Source organism: Bombina bombina, chromosome 2 (genome assembly GCF_027579735.1).
Source record: "Bombina bombina isolate aBomBom1 chromosome 2, aBomBom1.pri, whole genome shotgun sequence".
Taxonomy (NCBI): domain Eukaryota; kingdom Metazoa; phylum Chordata; class Amphibia; order Anura; family Bombinatoridae; genus Bombina; species Bombina bombina.
Window position 1 is genome coordinate 1,097,555,545 of NC_069500.1, and position 23,938 is coordinate 1,097,579,482.

The following is a 23,938-nucleotide window of genomic DNA, read 5'->3' on the forward strand; positions in this document are numbered from 1 at the left end:
TACAGGAGATGTGTTTGATAGTTTACATTAACACTCAAAATTTCAGGTAGTACGAAAATTCCTGATTCCCATTTGAGTCCCATAAATTAGTCTAACTTAACCTTACTTTAAAGGGAGCCTAAAGAGGGGGGCTCATAAAGAGAGGGGTTGCGGGGGAGGGGAGGGAAGAGCAAAAAAAAAAAAAGATACGGAAGCAATGAAGCTAGTAACGTGTAACTGAGGGAGAAGACACATCAATCTCTTTTGAGAGCTATTGGTTCAAAAACCATGATCTGGAAAGAGAACCCTGCTCTATTTGACGTTGTACCCACGCTGAAGATTCATATTGAGTCACCGCCTGTCTTTGCATCTCTAGGGGAAGTGAGTAGATATATTTCTTCCATTTACTAAAAAATCTAGCTATCATTTTTGAATTATTAACTTTTACCTGACACTGTTCCATTACCATTTGGTGCTGCACTTCTTTTAAAAAATCTGTAAACCTAGGTGAGTTGTGACTTTTCCATTTTTTTAAAATTATATTATGGGCCGTCAAAATAAGTAAGTTAATAAATCTATTGTTGGGTAGGACAACGGAATATTTACAGAGAAACAGTACTTGGTATGGAGTCACTTTAAACTTTGTCCCCGTTATTTTGCATGCCCAAAAGTTTATCTTTTGCCAGAATTGAAATATTTTGGGGCATTCCCAAAAGCAGTGTAAAAAATCTGTCTGTTCTTTACAGCATTTGGGGCATTTCCTATTTTCAAAGCTCCATTTTGCGAGTCTAGCAGGCGTTAAATATGCCCTATTTAATAATTTCATGTGAGTTTCTTTCCATGTGTGCATACATGTCGCCCCTGCTGCTCGTGTAATACTCTGTGTAATGGTCTCGCTCTCTACCTCTACTTTTTCTTTAGCCCACTTTGATGATATATCTAGAATATATTTCTGGCCCAGGAATTTCATAATTATACCATAGGTTAGAGAGATAGAGTTCACCCCCTCACAATATTGTGAGATAATGTTTTGCTATCTATCTCCAGACCTGCTTCCTGCCTTAGTTTCTCTACCCAGTGCCTGGTTTGTAGGTAAGCAAAAAAACTGGACCTTGGAAGATCAAACTGCTGTAATATAGTCTCAAACGAGTGGAGCCTCAGATTGCTCCCTTCACATATCTGGATTACATAGTTCACTCCTCATTCAGCCCACAACTCAAATATCGAGGGGTTGTGAGCTGCTGGGAAGCTAGGATTACCACATAGAGGTAAAAATTCTGATTTTCGGAAATCTATTCTCAGTTCCTTACATACTTTCTGCCAAGCCTGTACAATATACTTAAAGGTAAAGAGATGATTAATTGGGTCTGGAAGCTTACTTGCTTCCAGACTCGCCTTAAGATTAAACGGTTTTATCAACATTGGCTCCATCTCATAGAATGAGATCAAGTTTTTTTCGGTAATCCAGTCCAGAGCAAATTTTGCGACTGCTGCATAATTGTAGAACTTTAAATTGGGACAAGCCATTCCGCCGAAAGCTTTAGGTAATGTTAACTTATGGAGTGATATACGCGGTTTCTTACCTTGCCAAATAAATTGATTAAAGGACCTATTGAGGAGAGCCAGATCTTTTTTTATAAAGCAAGAGAGGGAGGTTCTGTAAGAAGTATAGAATTTTAGGAAATAAGACCACTTTGATTAGCATAATTCGGGCATCTAAACCTTTTCTTTAGTGATTTATTTTTAGAGTGCACTGTTTATCTTTCATTTGATGCTCTCCTGAGCCAGGGAGCAGCTCTAGGCATGAGCTTTATAATTAATGCAGTTTACATATTTTGTATGTGTATGTGTCTGAGTTTTTGTGTGTGTGTCCGAATGTTTGTGTGTGTGTCTGACTGTGTTTGTGTGTGTGTCTGACTGTTTTTGTGTGTGTGTGTGAGTGTTTTTGTGTGTGTGTCTAAGTGTTTCTGTGTGTGCCTGAGTGTTTTTGTGTGCGTCTCTGAGTGTGTTTCCGAGTGTTTGTGTGTGCACCTGAGTGTGTTTTTAAGTGTGTGTGTGTCTGAGTGTTTGTATGTGTCTGCTTTTTGTCCATTAGAGAAGTTTGCCTTTTCTATAAAATCCTCTTCTCTCAGTGGTGGGGGTGACACCATAACATACCGCACCGGGTGACACCAACCCTAGTGACGCCACTGACCTAGATAAACCTTTCAGCAAAGGATAACAAATTAAATAATAGAAATAAATTGGAAAGTTGTTTAAAATTGTATGTTCTGTCTGAATCATGAATGTCTAATTATGACTTTACTGCCCCTTTAAAAATATATAGATATAAATAGGAATCACAATAATTATGACAATAAATATTTATTCAACTAGACATCTGTTCTGAAATTACAAAACCAGCAAGGTCACACCCCCAGAAGTGACGTCAACACAAAATGAACAGTGATATAAGACTTGTTATTGTCTTTAAAGGCATCCAAGGGAGATTAATTAAATCATCAAAACTTAATAATGATAGTTCCCCAAAAACGGCTAAATAATTGGTCTCATCCAATCAGGTCTTTATAGGAAAGTTATGATATTATTTTCTCTTCAAGTATTGTTTTCACAATTACAGGATCTGCTCGTCCATTTGTAGTTTTTCGAACCAAGCCAATAAGTTTATTCATAATTTTCATGTTTCCTTTTCTTATCTCAGTGACCTAAACAAACAAACAAAAAAAAAGGTAACAATAGTTAACATCCCAAAATTGTTAACATATAGTTCAATAAATGCAAATGGCTACATCAGCTCACTTATATGAAACAACGACAACGACTGGTGTACACCCACTATGAATATAGTATTGCTAGAACCCCTGAGCAAATTATTTATACAAAATATAAATACATACAAATTATTTTGAAAAAAATGTTACTAACCAGTCAAGGATACATTAATATAAATATTACAATGCATTTTGTTAGTGTGTTTCACTGTTAAATGAAGCCATTTGTCTTATAATAGTCTTCATTCCAATTCATTGCAATTTCCATGTGACAAAATATGCAAACTTGACTAATTCACTCACACCTGAATTTTTTGTATGTCATTCTAACCCATTAGAACAGCTGCAGTTTGAATTAGCCAAACTGCTTAAATTGCATGTATAATATAATAGGAAAATGTAATTAAATGTGAAAAATTATAGCAGACCTTTATAAAAGCAAAGTATATGTGTGGCAAAAGAGAAAGCAAAACATGATGGCTAACTGATTTAGTACTGATAATGAAAAAGCAGTGTGACCAACAAAGATATGCAAGTAAAAAAAAGGGTTTTCAAGAGGTCAAGACTGACAATCTGCTTAAAAAGTGATAACTGATGGATTGGAATAATAAGTTAATTGTTTCAACACAAAGCATAAAGCCATTGGAAAACTACAAGAATTTGGTTGTTTTTGGGGTTTTCTAAAGGATTGGAATTCTCTATAACTTAAAAATCCCACCAACCACCTGGTGAGATATCACACATGACTATATACCGATAGATTGCAATAGACGTACACTGAATAATGTGATCTATAAAGCCCTGTGCTTTTTCATCTTAAGGTATATCTGGGCAGTAAACGCATATGCTTTAATCACTGACCATATCCTTAGTTGGAGCCGCACAGGGGATTCTTTGGGAGTATAATGTTGGCTATGTGTTTAATAACAATCTTTTTTTATAAGTACATTAGATTTGTATAGGTTAACCTCGATGAACTTCAGTCTTTTTTCAACCTCATCTATCTATGTTACTATGTAGGTTTTAAATATGTAGGGTATTCCTTTTTTTTTAAAGACACTCCTTTTCCTAACAAATAGAAAAACTATTTTACAGTGCAATGCTCATTTAACTAATATCAGTTTAGCAAAACCTCATTTTGATGTTCTTCAATAATTCCTTGGCAGATCTCTTCCAGATGAACTCTGTCCTTAAGAAGTCCAAGGCTCTTTTCATTAACAATCTTTGTAGGAGACGTTTCTTCACCCTTGCAGAGTTCCTGGAACACCTATAATTTATAAAATGATATGCTAATTTAAGTCTAATCTCTTTTAAACAAAGGCGTAATTATCTCTCATGGTTCTGTTTGAAGGATATCTGATTAAAGCAAGATTGCACATTTCAGTATTTCAAATGTGTGATCTAACAATTGCTCTTGTACTAATGAGACTGCTGAAGAGGCTTGATAATGTAATTAAGTTTCAAATTAAAAGAAAAATTTTTTTTATTTGCATTTAAGCATCAACAAGATACGACCATAAATAAAACAGTAAAAAAAATATTAATTATTATTTATGACTTCTATTGTTCCAGGCCCTTACAAGGAACTTTAGTAGGTGCCAGTGCACACAAGCAACTCATCTAAAAAGGCAAAATACATATTCATTCATGTCGAAAAAAGGATAGAGCTCCGGTAAACTAAAAAGAAACAAATGTTACTTTATTTTACTACAACATTTCTTGTATTTTCAACTCTTGAAAGAATCCCCCCCCCCAAAAAAAAAATAAACAAACAAAACAACAGAATTTTGCCAATGTCATGCCCCATGTGGCTGCCTACTTGGGGAAGCTAAGGCACTTCCCTGAGCTTTACTGTGGTGAAGCTGATTAATAATTCTGATCACTGTGATGCTTTCTGAGATGCTCAAACAATCAGGTAGTGCCATAAATACTAAATTCCTCAGCATGTGGTGTCTGCTCAGTTGTGATCAGAGCTCTCATCAAAGCTAATAGCAAACAGCAACAGGGAACGTTTACAGGGTCCTATAGTCCATATATTTAAATAAATCAATAAATAAAAATACTGTCCAGCCAAGCTGGTATATATGATGTGTAAGTGTGTGTATTTATCTAAAACCTCTTTAAAAGATGGAATGGAAAAGATTGGGATTTAGAAAAGCTAATCAGAGTGAAAAAATATTTTTGTTTATGGTTTAAGCATTAACAAATCTGTTTTTTAAAGATATTTTGCATGTATAGTATTCTATGAGGCAGTCTGGCTATGGAAGAACCTGAAAAACAAACTTTTACCATATAGGCAATTTCAAGGGTTTCTCACGGCAAAACCTAAATAGCAAAATGCCTTCTAAAAATCATGAAGTCTTGTATGATTGCAAAACCCTTGATAACTTGGTATTTAGGATATAACCAAATGATTAAATTAGAGTTTCTAGATCAATCTCCAAATGAAAGAATAGCTTGAATACCATAAAACTATATCAGGCTGACTTCTATCCTTACAATTTCACAACAATCTTGATCTAGATTTGATCTTTGCTAGATGGCCAACAAGGGCACTTGGAATAATAGCTAAGTCAAAAGAAAAACTAAAATACAGAAATTAAATAATTCCACAGCAAGTCTAACATATGTATCACTTCATATTAGGGACTTTTTCACAAATGTGTAATACATTTTTTTAAGTACAGAATAGAACGGCATTTACTTTTTAAATCTGGAAATTTGAAAACCATGTTCTGAAAAAAAGTTTTAACCTACCTTATAAAAGGGGGATAAATAAAAATATTTGTTAGCTTTCTTGATGATTAACCTATATATTTTTTTTCTTTGAAGACTTAGGTTTAGAAATAAAAACAAATTATGACTTACCAGATAATTTCCTTTCCTTCGATACAGAGAGAGTCCACAGCTGAATTCATTACTTGTGGGGAATACAGAACCTGGCCACCAGGAGGAGGCAAAGACAACCCAGCCAAAGGCTTAAATACCTACCCCACTTCCCTCATCTCCCAGTCATTCTGCCGAGGGAACAAGGAAACAGTAGGAGAAATATCAGGGTGAAAAAGGTGCCAGAAGAGAACAAAATAAATTTAGGGCCGCCCATCGGAGAACACGGTTGGGAGCTGTGGACTCTCCCTGTATCGAAGGAAAGGAAATTATCTGGTAGGCCATAATTAATGTTTTCCTTCTTAATACAGGGAGAGTGCAAAGCTGCATTCATTACTTGTAGGATACAATACACAAGCTACAGAGCACACTGAATGCTAACAGGAGGGTAAAAAGGAGATGCGGCCCTTAATCTGAGGGCCCCACAGCCTGCGAAACCTCTCTTCCGAAGGCTGCTTCAGCAGAAGCAAAAACATAAAAAATTTGGAAAAAGTACTATGTAAGGAGGACCAGGTAGCACATCTTACAAACCTGATCGATAAAGGCCTCATTTTTTAAGGCCCAAGAGGAAACCACTGCTCTCGTAGAATGAGTAGTAATCTTCTGAGGAGGTTTAAGATCCGCTGACTTATATGCTAAGCGGATGATACTCCTCAACCAAAAAGATAAGGAAATCGAAGAGGCCCTCTGACCCCTACGCTTCCCAGAATAGATAACAAACAGAGAAGTTTGTCTAAATTCCTTCGTAGCCTGAAGATAGAACTTCAAGGCACGAACCACATACAGATTATGAAGTAGTTGCAGCTCTACAGTAAACCTTCCTTCAATGAAGGAGGATTAGGACGTAAGGAAGGAACCACAATTTCTTGATTGATGTTGCGATTTCACACAACCATAGGAAGAAATCGTAACTTAGTTCGTAGAACAGCCTTATCAGCATGAAACACTAGATAAGGAGGGTCGAATTGCAAGGCAGCAATCTCATGGACTCTGTGCGAAGTAGCAATAGCAATGGGGCAAAAAAGGACATTAAATTCAAATTAAATCAATAAAAGCAAATGCTACCTATGTCTTACGTTATGTGGCCCTAAAACCTGAAAACTAAAAGCTAAGAACAAAAAAGAAAAAAGGATCTGAGCACGTGATTAAAATTTAGACAATAATCTAACCAAATATTTGCTATATAGGCAGAGCATGTCCCAGAGAACCTTAAATTATGCTTACCAGATCATTTTCTTTTCTTTTGACAGGGAGAGTCCACAGCTGCATTTATTACTTTTGGGAAATACAGAACCTGGCCACCAGGAGGAGGAAAAGAGACACCACAGCCAAAGGCTTAAATACCTCCCCCACTTCCCTCATCCCCCAGTCATTCTGCCAAGGGAACAAGGAACAGTAGGAGAAATATCAGGGTGAAAAAATGTGCCAGAAGAACAAAAAATGAAGGCCGCTCCATGAAAAAAACACGGGCGGGGAGCTGTGGACTCTCCTCATCAGAAAAAAAGAAGAAAAGAAAATGATCTGGTAAGCATAATTTAATGTTTTGCTTATAGAGGACACTGAATGCAAACGGGCGGGAACAAAAAGGCGGCCCATTATGATGGCACCACAGCCTGACACAACCCGTACTCCCGATAAAAAACTACTTCAACAGAAGAAGGAAGAACAAAAATATGGAAAGAGGACAAGGTAACTGCCCATCAAATAGAACCATAACAATCCCAGTTAGAGATCACTATAAATGCAGGACTCCACTGAGCACAAACGCCTCTGAGGAAACAAAAATCCCACTCTCTAGAAGCACACAAAACAAAAAACCTCTCCGTGAACAATGGCAAGGGGAACAACAAACAGACAGGACAAATTATAATTGACTGCGCCTGGATTAAGCAGACAAGCTCACTATTCAAGGATCTCCTAACAAAGATCCTAACTTGATGCAAACAAAGAAAGGGATACAAATAGGAGCACCAAAGGCTGAAGTAAGCAATCAGGGATTGATAAGGGATTGATATGTGTGATGGGTGGCGACTATTGGCTAAATGCAGATCATATAAACTATGTACTACACAATCTGGTGTAATAGATAACATTTAACAAAATATAACAAACAATTTAAAAGTAAATCTAAAAACTAATTATTTAATACGGATAAACTAATGACAAGAATAAAACATTGACAGAAGTAAAACATTAAAAATTATAAATACAAAGAAATAAGCAGATAAATCATGAACATAAGCATATATGAGTGCACTGGGTGATCACCACCTCAAAGTGCGATAGAGCACAATGGTGAATAAATATGAAAAAATGATGATCTTAGTGATCTGGGTAAGTGTTCTATCCCTCCTGGTATCAAACATGATAAAAAAAACTGTGTACAAGTGTACAAAAATAAGTCTTAAGTCTCAATGATCAAGTGAGTGGTGCACTCCTAAAAACAGTCCTGAAGTGATAATCCGAGTGAGGGGATCCTTGAGAAAGGCCATTTACGGGCTGAAACACGTAGATTACATAAGGAGCCTTGTATTCTTCCTTGGTGAGTTTATTTCTTATATTACTCACCTTTTATATGGTTTTTGTTATTTGTTGTTTTGTTTTATAGGCAGATTGTTTCCAGGTCTAATCACGGTGTGGCATATCCCAGGATACACTTTAAGGATCCCCTCACTAGGATTATCACTTCAGGACTGATCATTGAGACTTAAGACTTATTTTTGTACACTTGTACACAGTTTTTTTTAATCATTTTTTGATCCCAGGAGGGATAGAACAATACCCTGATCACTAAGATCATAATTTTTTCACCATTTTGCTCTATCGCACTTTGAGGCAGTGATCACCCAGTGCACTCATATATGCTTATGTTCATGATTTATCTGCTTATTTTATTGTATTTATAATTTTTAATGTTTTCCTTCTGCCAATATTTTATTCTTGTCATTAGTTAATCCATTTTAAATAATTCGTTTTTAGATTTACTTTTAAGTTGTTTGCTATATTTTGTTAAATTTGATCTATTACACCAGATCCTGTAGTACAAAGTTTATATGGTCTGCATTTAGCCAATAGTGGCCACCCATCACACATATCAAATCCCTTATCAATCCCTGATTGCTTACTTCAGCCTTTGGTGCTCCTATTTGTATCCCTTTTTTTGTTTCCAACAACAAACAGAATCCCACACCACATTTTCCCTAACTGAAAGAAGGGAAGAATCAGATAAGAAGGTCCGAAAGAAGCTCCAGAAACAATCCCTGAAGATTCAAGGACAAAACAGAGAAAGAAGCCTCTAGCATAACTCGGAAAAAAAAAGCGGCTACCAGGCAGCAAGAGGAAAAGGTCCGGTATAAAATACTCTACCGACGGAGGAGAGCAAAAGAAAGGAAAAATTCCAGATTAACTCCTACATGGATCCAAAATGAACCTTTAACCTGAACCAAAGTCCCAGAAGGCACAAAAGGACAAAATGTAGAACAAGACTACCTTACCACAAGACTACCTTACCATAGAAAGCTATGTAGCACAGAGAAACTGAACACCCGTAGGTCATAAAAAACCCCAGGAGCAGAACAGAAACGGAATAGTAACATTCGTCTATTCCACATACGAAAGCCACTGGCTTCCATCGGTAGGCAGTCCGTGTAAACGTCAAAACATTGTAATTAGCCAACTAAATATTTAGCAAATGTCCACCAGGACATCCCTGGAAAGGACAAGAGAAATAACTCAGAAAGCAGGGCAGACCAACTCCTCCCCTACTAGAAGACGAGGCAAGGAAGGACAAACCCTGACCAATAAGGAAGAGCCAACTACACCCTAAGGGAAGGTTCCCGAACCAACAGCAAGGCCTCCCAACCTAAGTAAGGGTCTTGAGGGAGACAAGATACGTGGTCAATGCTTAAACAGAGCAGTCCGAATACCTGACCCCTACTCCGATCTAACAGTCTTAACACTGAAGCGACTGTCAATGTTCTAAGGACCAAAGAGATTAAAAAATCCCAGCATCGGGGGGAACTTCCGGGCGGCGGCCATCTATGGACGCAAAACTGCTAGCTGCTCACACCTTCCTGCTAAGATTACAGAATATAGCAAGATATAGCTATTATTTGGGCTTCAAATTGTCAGAATCAAGACTATAAAAAGTTTGTCTTTCATTTGATGCCTCCTTCCTTAGGATTGTGCAGCACTTTCGGTTACCGGAGCTATTTCGAGGCTGAGGCCTTTTCAGAACCCCCCCAGTGACTCCCATACGGGTAACCACTGTCGCGCAGCCCCCATTGTGGGCTGTTCAATACATAAGTACCTAACACTTCTAATATGGAACCATATACCAATGAGGGCTTTCTTGAGGAGCTGCGATACCTACTAGCTGACTACCTCGTGGCATTTGAGGAATCACTGTCAGCAGCACTGGGTACTAATGGCGGCTGCTCCGCTCAGAAACCTACCCTACCTAAGCTTGATTCTCCGGAGCATATTAGAGAGACTGATAAGGAGCCCCAGTGTTCACTTCCCATACCTTACAACTCTCAGATCAAGCCGGAATCAACTGATGTGGGCTTTGCAGCGTGGATGGAGGAAATTGCAGCTGGGTCAGCATTTTTGAGTATGCACGTAGGCACTGGAGATACAGGCAGACATGTCTCAGTGCTGCTCCGGGAGCTCTGACGCCTTACACCTACAGGGACCACGGGTGTAAACTCTGCTCTAGTCACAGAAGCTTTCCCATTGCAAGTATTACATCCCGTGTCCACTATCCCGCCACCCACGCCGATGATCCTACCAAGTATCCTACCTGCTCATATTAAGGCGATCTTGCCCATGGGATCTCTGACTCCAGCTACCGAGGTGGCCATCGTGCCCAGGCTTACTTGCACTTACTCTGATCATCTCGATATCACGGCCACCACAAGTCATTTTCGATCGTTGTCCCAACTCGGGTCTGAGATTGCAGGGAACCACTTGGCCTGGCGGTCTGGTGTGGGCTGAAGGGCTGCTGGATCATGCAGCTACCTTAGAGAACTGTCACACTGAAGTACCTTAAGTGATATAATGTGGACATGTCTCTCTTGTAATAAGTAGCTTGGCACACACGTTAAGCAATAGGTCCCAGACACAGAACTACATGATGGCTATTGTCGAGATAGCCTGGTCTGGTAAAATATGTCTATGTCTATTTAAAGCTCTATCACATTGTACCTTCTATGTAGATACCTAAACTGGAGTACATTAGAGTTGTTGATCTTTAGATATCCATTAGTACATAACTGCATATTTCCACGTTTATGACTATTTACTCTTAGTATTAGTACTGAATATAATGCTCTAGCCCATATGTAACCGCCATAGTTTGGTATCCCAATGTTTCCGCATATCATAAGCCTTATAGAGCCATATTGTGTACGTAACTTACTAAAAGCAAGCTAGTTCCACTTCCTCCCCATCCCATGTTGTTTTGGCTCCATCAGCATCAGATTAAATAATAATGCCCTATGTATGTTAGATACCTATAGAAGTGTTAACACTTCCATTGTATAGTGGCCAATATTGCATTTTTATATTAATATAGTCGCCCACCTATTTCCTAACCCAAGAAGCTTGTAAAGAGTCCAAAGAGATGCCTTATAGACCTAATACTTGGGGGTCGATCCGATAAAGATCGTCGCCCACAAAAGTCGGCGACGCCAATATTTGCGCAGGTTTGGTATCCTATATACGGCGTAACCTAGAAGTTACGCGCGTATATTTCTGCCGTCGCCCGTAGTTTTTTGGGCCATAGGCAGGTATACCAAACCCGCGCAGTTTGGTATCCAATATACAGCGTAAGGACTTACGTGGCGAAAATGGAGAAATCTTACTCCATTTTCACCTCGCCACAAAAAGCAGCCGTAAGAAGCCTTACGCTGACTATTGGAGCCCCGTAACTCCCTAAACTGGCTGCTAAAATAAACCTAACACCTAACGCATGCGCAATGTCTATCTCCCTGTCAACCGCGATCTGCTAAAATAAACCTAACACATGCGCAATGTCTATCTCCCTGTCAACCGCGATCCCCCGCCGCAATCCATAATAAAGTATTTAACCCCTAAACCGTCGCCATCTACATAAACTAACCCCCTACTGTGAGCCCCTAAAACCGCCACCATCTAACTGATCTATCCCCTAATGTGAACCCCTTACACCGCCGCCATCTATATTAAAATTATTAACCCCTAATTTAATCTACCCCGCCGCCAGCTATATTATCTATATTAACCCTAAGTATATTATAGTTAATATAGTTATTACATTATATATATTAACTATATTAACCCTAATTATATTAGGGTTAATATAGTTAATATAGTTACTATAGTATTTATATAAACTATATTAACTCTATCTAACCCTAACACCCCTAACTAAATTCTTATTAAATAAATCTAATTCATATTATAAACTAAAATATTCCTATTTAAATCTAAATACTTACCTATAAAATAAACCCTAAGATAGCTACAATATAATTAATAATTACATTATAGCTATGTTAGGGTTTATATTTATTTTACAGGTAAATTGTTAATTATTTTAACTAGGTATAATAGCTATTAAATAGTTATTAACTATTTAATAGTTACCTAGTTAAAATAATTACCCAATTACCTGTAAAATAAATCCTAACCTAAGTTACAAATACACCTACACTATCAATAAATTAACTAAACTACAAATATCTATGTAAAAATACAATTAAATAAACTAAACTAAATTACAAAAAAAAACTAACACTAAATTACAAAAAATAAAAAAAAGATTACAAGATTTTTAAGCTAATTACACCTATTCTAAGCCCCCTAATAAAATAATAAAGCCCCCCAAAATAAAAAAATTCCCTACCCTATTCTAAATTAAAACAAGTTCAAAGCTCTTTTACCTTACCAGCCCTTAAAAGGGCCTTTTGTGGGGGCATGCCCCAAAGAAAACTGCTCTTTTGCCTGCAAAAAAAACTAACCCAAACCCCCCTTAAATAAACCTAACACTACCCCCCTGAAGATCTCCCTACCTTGTATTCACCCAGCCGGGCCGAACCGATCCAGGCGATGTGTTCCAGCAAGCGGCAGTGAAGTCTTCATCCATCCGGGCAATGTCTTGAAGCAAGCGGCAGAGAGTCTTCTTCCATCGGCCACGTCTTCAAGCAAATCGGCATCTTCAATCTTCTTACTTCGCTCCTCCGCCGCGGAGCATCCTTCCGGCACGACGACTTCCCGACGAATGAGGTTCCTTTAAATGACGTCATCCAAGATGGCGTCCGCCGAATTCCGATTGGCTGATAGGATTCTATCAGCCAATCGGAATTAAGGTAGAAAAATCTGATTGGCTGATTGAATCAGCCAATCAGATTCAAGTTCAATCCAATTGGCTGATTGGTTCAGAATTTAGTTAGGGGTGTTAGGGTTAGATAGAGTTAATATAGTTTATATAAATACTATAGTAACTATATTAACTATATTAACCCTAATATAATTAGGGTTAATATAGTTAATATATATAATATAATAACTATATTAACCCTAATATAATTAGGGTTAATATAGTTAATATAGCTGGCGGCGGTGTAGGGGGATGTAGATTGTAGGCAAAAGAGCAGTTTACTTTGTGACAAAGCCCCGCCAAAAGCCCTTTTAAGGGCTGGCAAAAAAGCTGTTACTTTGGGGCATGCCCCTCAAAAAGCCCTTTTAAGGGCTGGCAAAAGAGCTGTTACTTTGGGGCAATGCCGCGCAAAAAGCCCTTTTCAGGGCTATTTGTAGGGTTAGACTTAGGTTTAGTGGTAGGGATAGTTTAGTATTTTAGGGGTTGAATAATTTAATATAGATGGCGGCGGGGTAGGGGGATTAGATTAGGGGTTAATAATTTTAAAATAGATAGCGGCGGGGTAGGGGCTCACTTTAGGGGGTAGGTAAGGTAGATGGCGGCGGTGTTAGGGGCTCACTTTAGGGGGTTATAGATTTAATATAGCTGGCGCCGGTTTAGGGGTTAATAACTTTATTAGGTAGCGGCGGTTAAGGGGTTAATACATATTTTATTGTTAGGCTAGTGAGGGGGGATAGCGGATAGAGGGTTAGACGTGTCGGGCTATGTTAGGGAGGCGTGTTAGACGTGTCGGGCTATGTTAGGGAGGCGTGTTAGACAGTGCGGGTGATTTAGACTTTAGTCAGGTTTTGTAGGCGCCAGCAGTTTCTAACGTGCCGCAAGTCACTGGCGACGCCAGAAATTTGTACTTGCGCAGATTTCTGGACATCGCTGGTTTGTCAGACTTACGGCACGTTAGCATCTGACTGCGACATATATATGGGATAGCTCGAGTTGCGAGCTGAAACTGCGGGCGACGCGGGTTCCCTCGCTTGCGCCGCAAACTGCGATCTATATCGGATTGCGCCCTTGATGTGTTTCCCCTCTTGCTCCATTGTATATAATATACGTTGATGTTATTGGTTTAGACGAGGCCATGGCTTCCCATATGGGGATTTATTTTCCTGCAGTTAAGACACTCGCTTATATGGGTTAACTATTTGTTTAAAATAAAAAATGAGGTTTATCATTGGAGGCCCAAAAGTGGTCTCCAGTGTTGGTAACACCCTCCTATAGCTGGCTTGTTTATTTGTGAGGTCCAAAAGTGGCCTCATATATTACTTGGGAGGTACATAGAAGATTAGGTAACCATGTGACACAGTAGATGTTTCCTTTATAAGAGCAAATGTTGAAAATGTTTACTGTTATGCCATACATTGTTTGCATTTCTCCATTTCTTTTTTTTATATGATATGCTCTTATCCCTAAAGTTTCCCACTATTTCCATATGCCCTGTTAATTGGTCCAGGAGAGACCACCAGTAATTCATGTGGGATTTTGTTTGATTACTAAATAGCTATGTTTATATGGGATTCTAACTACATAATACCTTGAAAATGTGAGGTTTAGTAAACAATATATGTGACTACTGTACTATAAGATGTATTGTATAATCTTTATCAATGCCACTGTTGACTATTATAATTGTAACCTTTATTCTTTTAACCTCAATAAAAAATTATTTAAAAAAAAAAAAAAAAAATCCCAGCGATCACTAATGAATCTCCAACCACTAGTTCTTAAGGAAAAGAAACAGTAAGAAGGCACCGACACCGAGAGACTAACTCGGGATCCAGAATACCTATCCTCGTTACCCCTCAGAAACCCGAAGGGAGGATTTACTGCAACAAGAGAAACCTCGACCCACTGAACTCCTAGAGACAGATGAAGGAAAAACTACCTCAGGAGGAGCCAACTGGGTAGACGCAGTAGACCGGATCCTTCCAAATAGAAAGAAAACTAAGAAATCCAGGATTATTCTAGTAAAGAATTTTCCAGGAAAAACTTCCGTCTCTCCAGAAGAAAGAAAGGAACCGCCCCAGTAGGAATAAGGAGAGTTCCCCAGGCCTGGGAAACCAAACCTGCTACCGGACGACGGACAAGACTATTAAAATCTGGGAACAGAACAACCAAAAGCCAAGTCAAAGACAAGGGTTAGGTTAAAAATCCTAACACCCAAAACCAGGAGCCGGATTAAAAGGCCAAAACCTTGCGGAACAATCACAAGATACTCCTTCTGGAATGAAATTGCACCAGAATCGATGCAATCACTGCCAAACCCCCATGGGATCTTGAACTCTGATCTCTCAAGATGTATCCCAGTGACTGGTCACTCAGCCCTAAAAGGCTTTTAGGATAATACTTACAAAGTCCGAAGACAAAAGAAGGAGCCAAAAGTGAACTGAAATCCAACCTTGGAAATTAATCCCTGATTGAGAAATATGACAGTCTCTAAAGATCCAAACTGGATCATCCCGGAATAACTGTATCACAAGGAATTAACGAATGAACAATCATCCCAAAAAACTCCTAGTAGGCGACGGCAAGAGACTGCATAACAATCCCCCAGATCCTCAAGTATAAGGATCAAAAGGAGGATACTACAGGACCTCAGGAACTACAAAAACACTGCCACAGCAAGATTCATAAACCCAGCTATCCATGCAAGCTATGCAGGGACAAAACACTTAGGATAGAGTACGAACCAACTTTGGATGGCCCATCAAGATGAAACAAACTAAGACCAGCCTGACATCTAGAAAAGAAGGACCTTCTATAACTTGCAAATACAAGAAAACAACCTCTTAACAAGAAATAAGCAAACTTAGTACCCAAACAGGACCAGCCTGTTGACAAGGATACAACATGTCTGATATAAACCTCAAAAGAACAGAGTGAACTAGTACCCAACCAGGACCAGCCTGCAGACCAGGGTACAACGAACTGTTCAAGAGCTTAACTGAAAGTTCCAACACTTAGCAGGGCTAGACTAAACAAACAGACAAACGACAGGCAAATAAGCTCTGAGGCTTAAACATTGTCTTAACATTGTTTTTTTTGTGTGACATCCGCCAGAAGCAACAACCATCGCAACCATAAAATCGCTAGTATCCAAATACCAGGGAAGAAAATAATTTCCAAAAGGAAGATTATATCTCGAGCTCCGGAAATAAAAGAAACACATCCTAGCCGGATCAAAATAAAGTAGGCAGCACCCGCAGGTGAAACGCCAAAGGATAGAAACACTAACAGGGCCAGCCTGTCAGAGACCTGATTCCTCAAGAGCTCAGAACTGGGATTAGATACACAAACAAAAGACAAATCAGCAGTAGGATTCACATCCCTCCCCTCGTCTAGCGCTGTTCGCCATCAGAATCAGAAAACTGAGGATCTGGAGGCAAATGAAGACTAAAATCCTCCCAAGCCTCCAGTACCTGCCGCAGCAATACATGCAGGCGCGTCAGACTGACTCGAAAGGTAAAACTCATCTCCGGCGGAGCATCTGAAGGCCCCGATCCTGCCGGCTGTCCCCCTGAAGCCTCAGAGGGAACCACTACCCCAGAGGAAGGACCCGTCAGGAAAAGGACACGGATAAGCTCTTTGTTGTGGGCCCTTAAGAAGCTGTAAATGCTCCAGCGCCACTAATATGTCCACGCGCAACCGAGTAGCAACCTCTGGTGGAAAGAAACCTCTTTCCGGAGAAGGGGTAACAGAATTTGGGACAACTGCTTGCGTAGGAACAGAAAATTCCAGGGAACGCGCCTCATGGGACACAGCATCCTCAGAGGCGGGCGGCTCAGCGGACTCCAATCTCTCCCCAGAGGGAGAAAGGAGCACTCTATTACGGCATATGGAACATAAATGAGTGGGCTAGATTACCCAGGCCTCCATACAATCTAAGCAGGAGACAGAATCTGAGTCAAAAAATCCTCCTCTGAAAAATCATAATCCTCCATAACTTGACCAGACAAATTTGGACAAAAATAACTGGCGGCACCCCCCCCCCAATGGCTGGGGCACTCACCACCTCCTATGACCCAGACAAGCAGAGAAACAGGTCCTCTCCACCGCCAGTCGGTCACAATACAGAAAAAGAGAATGAAAACGTGACCACGTTCGGTCACGAGGTGTGACATGTATGCCAAAGAAAAGCGTGCCAGTCCACAAAAACTGAGTAGCTTGACATGTAGGCCAAAGAAAAGAGTGCTAGTCCACAAGAACTGCGTAACTTTAAAAAAATGTACGTTCCGTAATACCCATGGGCCCCAACATTTCTACACATAAGCAGACAGAATCACATAACAAACATAATTAAAGTCCCCCACTGCTCAATAACCCCCCTCAGGAGATATTAAAGGGACACTAAACCCAATTTTTTTCTTTCATGATTCAGATAGAGCATGCAATTTTAAGCAACTTTCTAATTTACTCTTATTATCAATTTTTCTTCGTTCTCTTGCTATCTTTATTTAAAAAGCAGGAATGTGATGCATAGGAGCTGGCCCATTTTTGGTTGAGAACCTGGGTCATGCTTGCTTATTGGTGGGTAAATACAAGCCTCCAATAAGCAAGCGCTATCCATGGTGCTGAACCTAAAATGGGCAGGCTGCTAAGATTTACATTCCTGCTTTTAAAATATAGATAGCAAGAGAACGAAGAAAAATTGATAATAGGAGTACAGGGCATATGAATAGACCGGTCCGGTCGCCAATGGCGACCTAAATTTCTTGCAGGCAAGTAAAATTTTTAACTTACCAGCCCGAGCGGCAACCTGACATTTTAAGTGGGATATAAGAAGCAATAATAAAAATTGTCAAATTGCCTTTCACATATGCGCACACACGGAAAAGGAGGGTAGAAAGGGGAGGTTCTTTCTATTAAATGCATTCAAAGACCTCCCCTTATCTCCATGGCTCTTGGTCTCTTCCTTGTCAGTTGCTACTTCCCACTCCTAAGGTTGTCTGCGCGGGAAGACATCCTGCTAGAGCGGTGAGTGTTTCTTCTCTGTGTGTGTATGAATGAAGTATGGGTTAAAGTGACTATATAGTTATGGTAGGCAGCTTGCTCATGTACATTATGCCGACATACTCCAGGGTCCTCTGCAGTACTTCAGCACAATGTACACAAGCAAGCTGCCTACCATAACCATATAGAGCAGTGTACAATTTTTCTGGACGCTATTGATGCTCCAAAAACTGACTTTACCAATTCGTAGAGAACATACCATCTCCATGCACCCAGTCAAATATGCTAGTCCGGCACTGACAGTCGTGCTAGTAGTTGAAAGGCAGCCGGGCAGAAAGGAGAAAAAATGTGTTTTCAACATGCTTGTTATGTCAAAGCGCTATAGGTTGAAGGGTGGCAGCATTAAACATACTTAGTTAATCGTAACCCCACATATACTGAAGTAAAAAAAAAAAGCTCAATTATATCCTTTTTTTTCCCTTAGGAAAAAATAAGTCAAGACGGTACATACAGTATTACAAAGATAGTATCCCTGTTTTTTTCTACCTGGTGATAGAAAACTATTTTCTAAAATTAAAGTCTTTTTATTAATGCTCAAGTCCCAAGTAGTAAGCAGCTTGCAAAGCATTCAAATTGGGACCTCTGTCTGCAATGCATGTGTGATTACAATAACACTATTTATATTGGATTTTTAAATAAGATATATACACACTACATGCAGATATGCACGGGCGACTAAAGTTTCTTGCAGGCTGGTAAGTTTTGTCATTTACTCGCCCGATGGGCGAGGGAAGTTTTTGGGTATTCATAGGCCCTTGGAGTAAATTAGAAAGTTGCTTAAAATTTCATGCTCTAACTGAATCATGAAAGAAAAAAATTGGGTTCAGTGTTCCTTTAACCCTTGATTCCATAAAGATAAAGGAGTCACACTGAGACCCTGTCTTCTATCATTTACATTACATTTACAAGTAAAATAAAACGATCTTACCAGAATCTATGCCGTGGAACAGTAACACGGTCCTTGAAGTTTGACATATAGTAGCGTCGCTTCTGACATGGACTTGAGTGAAGAAAGCAGGCAGCGAAACTCATCAACGCTGATTGCTTATGGAGCTGTTAATATGAGTCGGGATGGTTTCGCAGAAAAGCTCTCCCTGCATCTCCAGGCTCTAACTTTCATCCATGCTCTCACTGAGAGGCTGACAGGACTAATTAAAACTCCAGTCCAATTTTGAAGAGTACTACCCTCCATAAGAGACTACTCCGTAATCTTCTGACACTTCTCTGCCAACCTCCTGTGATGAAAGGCAAAGAATGACTGGGGGATGAGGGAAGTGGGGGAGGTATTTAATCCTTTGGCTGGGGTGTCTTTGCCTCCTCCTGGTGGCCAGGTTCTGTATTTACCAAAAGTAATGAATGCAGCTGTGGACTCTCCTTGTTCAAGAAGAAAAAAGCAACTCAGATTAATCTGCTTTTTCATAGGATCTCTGAAGGAGCAATTATCCTTTCTAGGAATAATAATACCTTAAAGAACTGGCACATCCATTTCAGTAACATCATTTGCATTGACAAATCATTTATTCATTGAAAGAAAAATTTCCTTTAACAATTTACCCAATTTACCCTGATACCCTAATAATACAATACAAAAAACTTTTTTTTACAGAGAAACCAAACCATGTGAAAATGCTGGGAACCCCCAGGCATTTCCATTAGGCCTTATTGCCAGTTCAGGGAAATATACAAGTTTCATATGTACAGCCTGCATGCAGAACCTTCTATTCACGCTATTCATAGGTAAAACCTTCTGCATAGTTATGTGCAGGAAAATAGTAATAAAGTGTTACAATAAAATAGACCCATATATTCCCAAAAATGATATACTTAACAACCTTAGACAAGCCAAAACTGTAAATAAGCCAGGGATGGGCCACTTGAGAATGCTAAATAAAGAGGGCCAAACAGCCTAATCAAAGCCTGAACACTCCAACGAGATTGAAATTCCCAATATACACCTGTCCTACTCTTGTAAAGTGCACACAGTTCCAAGAGGCAGATTAGTGTGTCACAATGACTAAATATTAAGTGACACTCCCCCCACGCTCTGTTATATATTATTTTTGCGCTCCAATATACATTATTATTGCGCTCCAATATACATTATTATTATGCTTTGTTATATATTATTTTTGCACCTTGTAGAGCTATTTGTTTTCTGTAACATTGCTTCTACAACTGATAGAGAATAGATTTTGAATGCTGTTCTCCACAGTAGTTATGGAGAAATTTAGGGGTCAATTTATCAAAGGCTTCGCCCCCCCTACGTATTTATCAGGCAGTGGTCATTAGACCGCTGCTTTCCTAACCTCTTCTCCACTTCTTAGGTGGAAAATTTCAATCTCCCCTGTCTCATTTGACCAGTGAGAATGAAAGCTGCTGCGCATGCGTGATTAGCTGTGCACAGGCAGCATTGCAGAAGGGTGTAAAATATCTTTCTTGTGCAATGCTGAATTCCGCCAGAGGCGAGCTGAGTTGGACAGGGGCGCATATGTACTCTTCTGTCCGCCGTAGCCTGATACATCTAGCCCCAAATGCGGCACTTGCAGGAGAACTTTCAGTCCTCTATAGGAGAAAAGACATGATAAATTTGTAATTAGGAGTACTATAGGAAATACAACACATCCTACACAAGGCTTCTAAACTTATGAAAAATAAGTCTAAAATTTTTATTGAAAAGGTTATACTGAGGAGACAGAGTTTACATATTAAATTGTGCATTCATCAAATACATAAATCTAGAATTCTCTCTCCGTAGCCGAAGGATCAAGGGGATTTAAAATATGAACCTATTCAACCCAAGTCAGATACTCTAAGTCTTCTGCAACTTGAAGTGTGTGTCTTCTTTAGAAGTATAACATATTTTAGTATAAACTCCCAGGACTTGAGTAAAACAGAATTTATGTTTACCTGATAAATTACTTTCTCCAACGGTGTGTCCGGTCCACGGCGTCATCCTTACTTGTGGGATATTCTCTTCCCCAACAGGAAATGGCAAAGAGCCCAGCAAAGCTGGTCACATGATCCCTCCTAGGCTCCGCCTACCCCAGTCATTCGACCGACGTTAAGGAGGAATATTTGCATAGGAGAAACCATATGGTACCGTGGTGACTGTAGTTAAAGAAAATAAATTATCAGACCTGATTAAAAAACCAGGGCGGGCCGTGGACCGGACACACCGTTGGAGAAAGTAATTTATCAGGTAAACATAAATTCTGTTTTCTCCAACATAGGTGTGTCCGGTCCACGGCGTCATCCTTACTTGTGGGAACCAATACCAAAGCTTTAGGACACGGATGAAGGGAGGGAGCAAATCAGGTCACCTAAATGGAAGGCACCACGGCTTGCAAAACCTTTCTCCCAAAAATAGCCTCAGAAGAAGCAAAATTATCAAACTTGTAAAATTTGGTAAAAGTGTGCAGTGAAGACCAAGTCGCTGCCCTACATATCTGATCAACAGAAGCTTCGTTCTTGAAGGCCCATGTGGAAGCCACAGCCCTAGTGGAATGAGCTGTGATTCTTTCGGGAGGCTGCCGTCCGGCAGTCTCGTAAGCCAATCTGATGATGCTTTTAATCCAAAAAGAGAGAGAGGTAGAAGTTGCTTTTTGACCTCTCCTTTTACCGGAAGAAACAACAAACAAGGAAGATGTTTGTCTAAAATCCTTTGTAGCATCTAAATAGAATTTTAGAGCGCGAACAACATCCAAATTGTGCAACAAACGTTCCTTCTTTGAAACTGGTTTCGGACACAGAGAAGGTACGATAATCTCCTGGTTAATGTTCTTGTTAGAAACAACTTTTGGAAGAAAACCAGGTTTAGTACGTAAAACCACCAGATAAGGAGGAGAACACTGCAGAGCAGATAATTCTGAAACTCTTCTGGCAGAAGAAATTGCAACTAAAAACAAAACTTTCCAAGATAATAATTTAATATCAACGGAATGCAAGGGTTCAAACGGAACCCCCTGAAGAACTGAAAGAACTAAATTGAGACTCCAAGGAGGAGTCAAAGGTTTGTAAACAGGCTTAATTCTAACCAGAGCCTGAACAAAGGCTTGAACATCTGGCACAGCAGCCAGTTTTTTGTGAAGTAACACCGACAAGGCAGAAATCTGTCCCTTCAGGGAACTTGCAGATAATCCTTTTTCCAATCCTTCTTGAAGGAAGGATAGAATCCTAGGAATCTTAACCTTGTCCCAAGGGAATCCTTTAGATTCACACCAACAGATATATTTTTTCCAAATTTTGTGGTAAATCTTTCTAGTTACAGGCTTTCTGGCCTGAACAAGAGTATCGATAACAGAATCTGAGAATCCTCGCTTCGATAAAATCAAGCGTTCAATCTCCAAGCAGTCAGCTGGAGTGAAACCAGATTCGGATGTTCGAACGGACCCTGAACAAGAAGGTCTCGTCTCAAAGGTAGCTTCCAAGGTGGAGCCGATGACATATTCACCAGATCTGCATACCAAGTCCTGCGTGGCCACGCAGGAGCTATCAAGATCACCGACGCCCTCTCCTGATTGATCCTGGCTACCAGCCTGGGGATGAGAGGAAATGGCGGGAACACATAAGCTAGTTTGAAGGTCCAAGGTGCTACTAGTGCATCCACTAGAGCCGCCTTGGGATCCCTGGATCTGGACCCGTAGCAAGGAACTTTGAAGTTCTGACGAGAGGCCATCAGATCCATGTCTGGAATGCCCCACAGCTGAGTGACTTGGGCAAAAATTTCCGGATGAAGTTCCCACTCCCCCGGATGCAATGTCTGACGACTCAGAAAATCCGCTTCCCAATTTTCCACTCCTGGGATGTGGATAGCAGACAGGTGGCAGGAGTGAGACTCCGCCCATAGAATGATTTTGGTCACTTCTTCCATCGCTAGGGAACTCCTTGTTCCCCCCTGATGGTTGATGTACGCAACAGTTGTCATGTTGTCTGATTGAAACCGTATGAACTTGGCCCTCGCTAGCTGAGGCCAAGCCTTGAGAGCATTGAATATCGCTCTCAGTTCCAGAATATTTATCGGTAGAAGAGACTCTTCCCGAGACCAAAGACCCTGAGCTTTCAGGGATCCCCAGACCGCGCCCCAGCCCATCAGACTGGCGTCGGTCGTGACAATGACCCACTCTGGTCTGCGGAATGTCATCCCTTGTGACAGGTTGTCCAGGGACAGCCACCAACGGAGTGAGTCTCTGGTCCTCTGATTTACTTGTATCTTCGGAGACAAGTCTGTATAGTCCCCATTCGACTGACTGAGCATGCACAGTTGTAATGGTCTTAGATGAATGCGCGCAAAAGGAACTATGTCCATTGCCGCTACCATCAACCCGATCACTTCCATGCACTGAGCTATGGAAGGAAGAGGAACGGAATGAAGTATTCGACAAGAGTCTAGAAGTTTTGTTTTTCTGGCCTCTGTTAGAAAAATCCTCATTTCTAAGGAGTCTATAATTGTTCCCAAGAAGGGAACCCTTGTTGACGGGGATAGAGAACTCTTTTCCACGTTCACTTTCCATCCGTGAGATCTGAGAAAGGCCAGGACGATGTCCGTGTGAGCCTTTGCTTGAGGAAGGGACGACGCTTGAATCAGAATGTCGTCCAAGTAAGGTACTACAGCAATGCCCCTTGGTCTTAGCACAGCTAGAAGGGACCCTAGTACCTTTGTGAAAATCCTTGGAGCAGTGGCTAATCCGAAAGGAAGCGCCACGAACTGGTAATGTTTGTCCAGGAATGCGAACCTTAGGAACCGATGATGTTCCTTGTGGATAGGAATATGTAGATACGCATCCTTTAAATCCACCGTGGTCATGAATTGACCTTCCTGGATGGAAGGAAGAATAGTTCGAATGGTTTCCATCTTGAACGATGGAACCTTGAGAAACTT

The 23,938-nt window shown here is 40.2% G+C and overlaps 1 protein-coding gene across 1 annotated transcript in view; it reads right to left on the reverse strand.

The window, feature by feature from the left end:
• Nucleotides 1-2,327: 2,327 nt before the first annotated feature.
• GATB (glutamyl-tRNA amidotransferase subunit B) overlaps nucleotides 2,328-23,938 on the reverse strand; it is a 657,300-nt gene continuing 635,689 nt past the window's right edge. The window contains exons 12-13 of the mRNA XM_053700220.1: nucleotides 3,883-4,017; nucleotides 2,328-2,684 (exon numbers count right to left, since the gene is read on the reverse strand). Of these exons, the coding sequence (XP_053556195.1) occupies nucleotides 2,556-2,684; nucleotides 3,883-4,017 (264 nt within the window). The 3' untranslated portion in view covers nucleotides 2,328-2,555. The remainder of the gene's footprint in view (nucleotides 2,685-3,882; nucleotides 4,018-23,938) is intronic.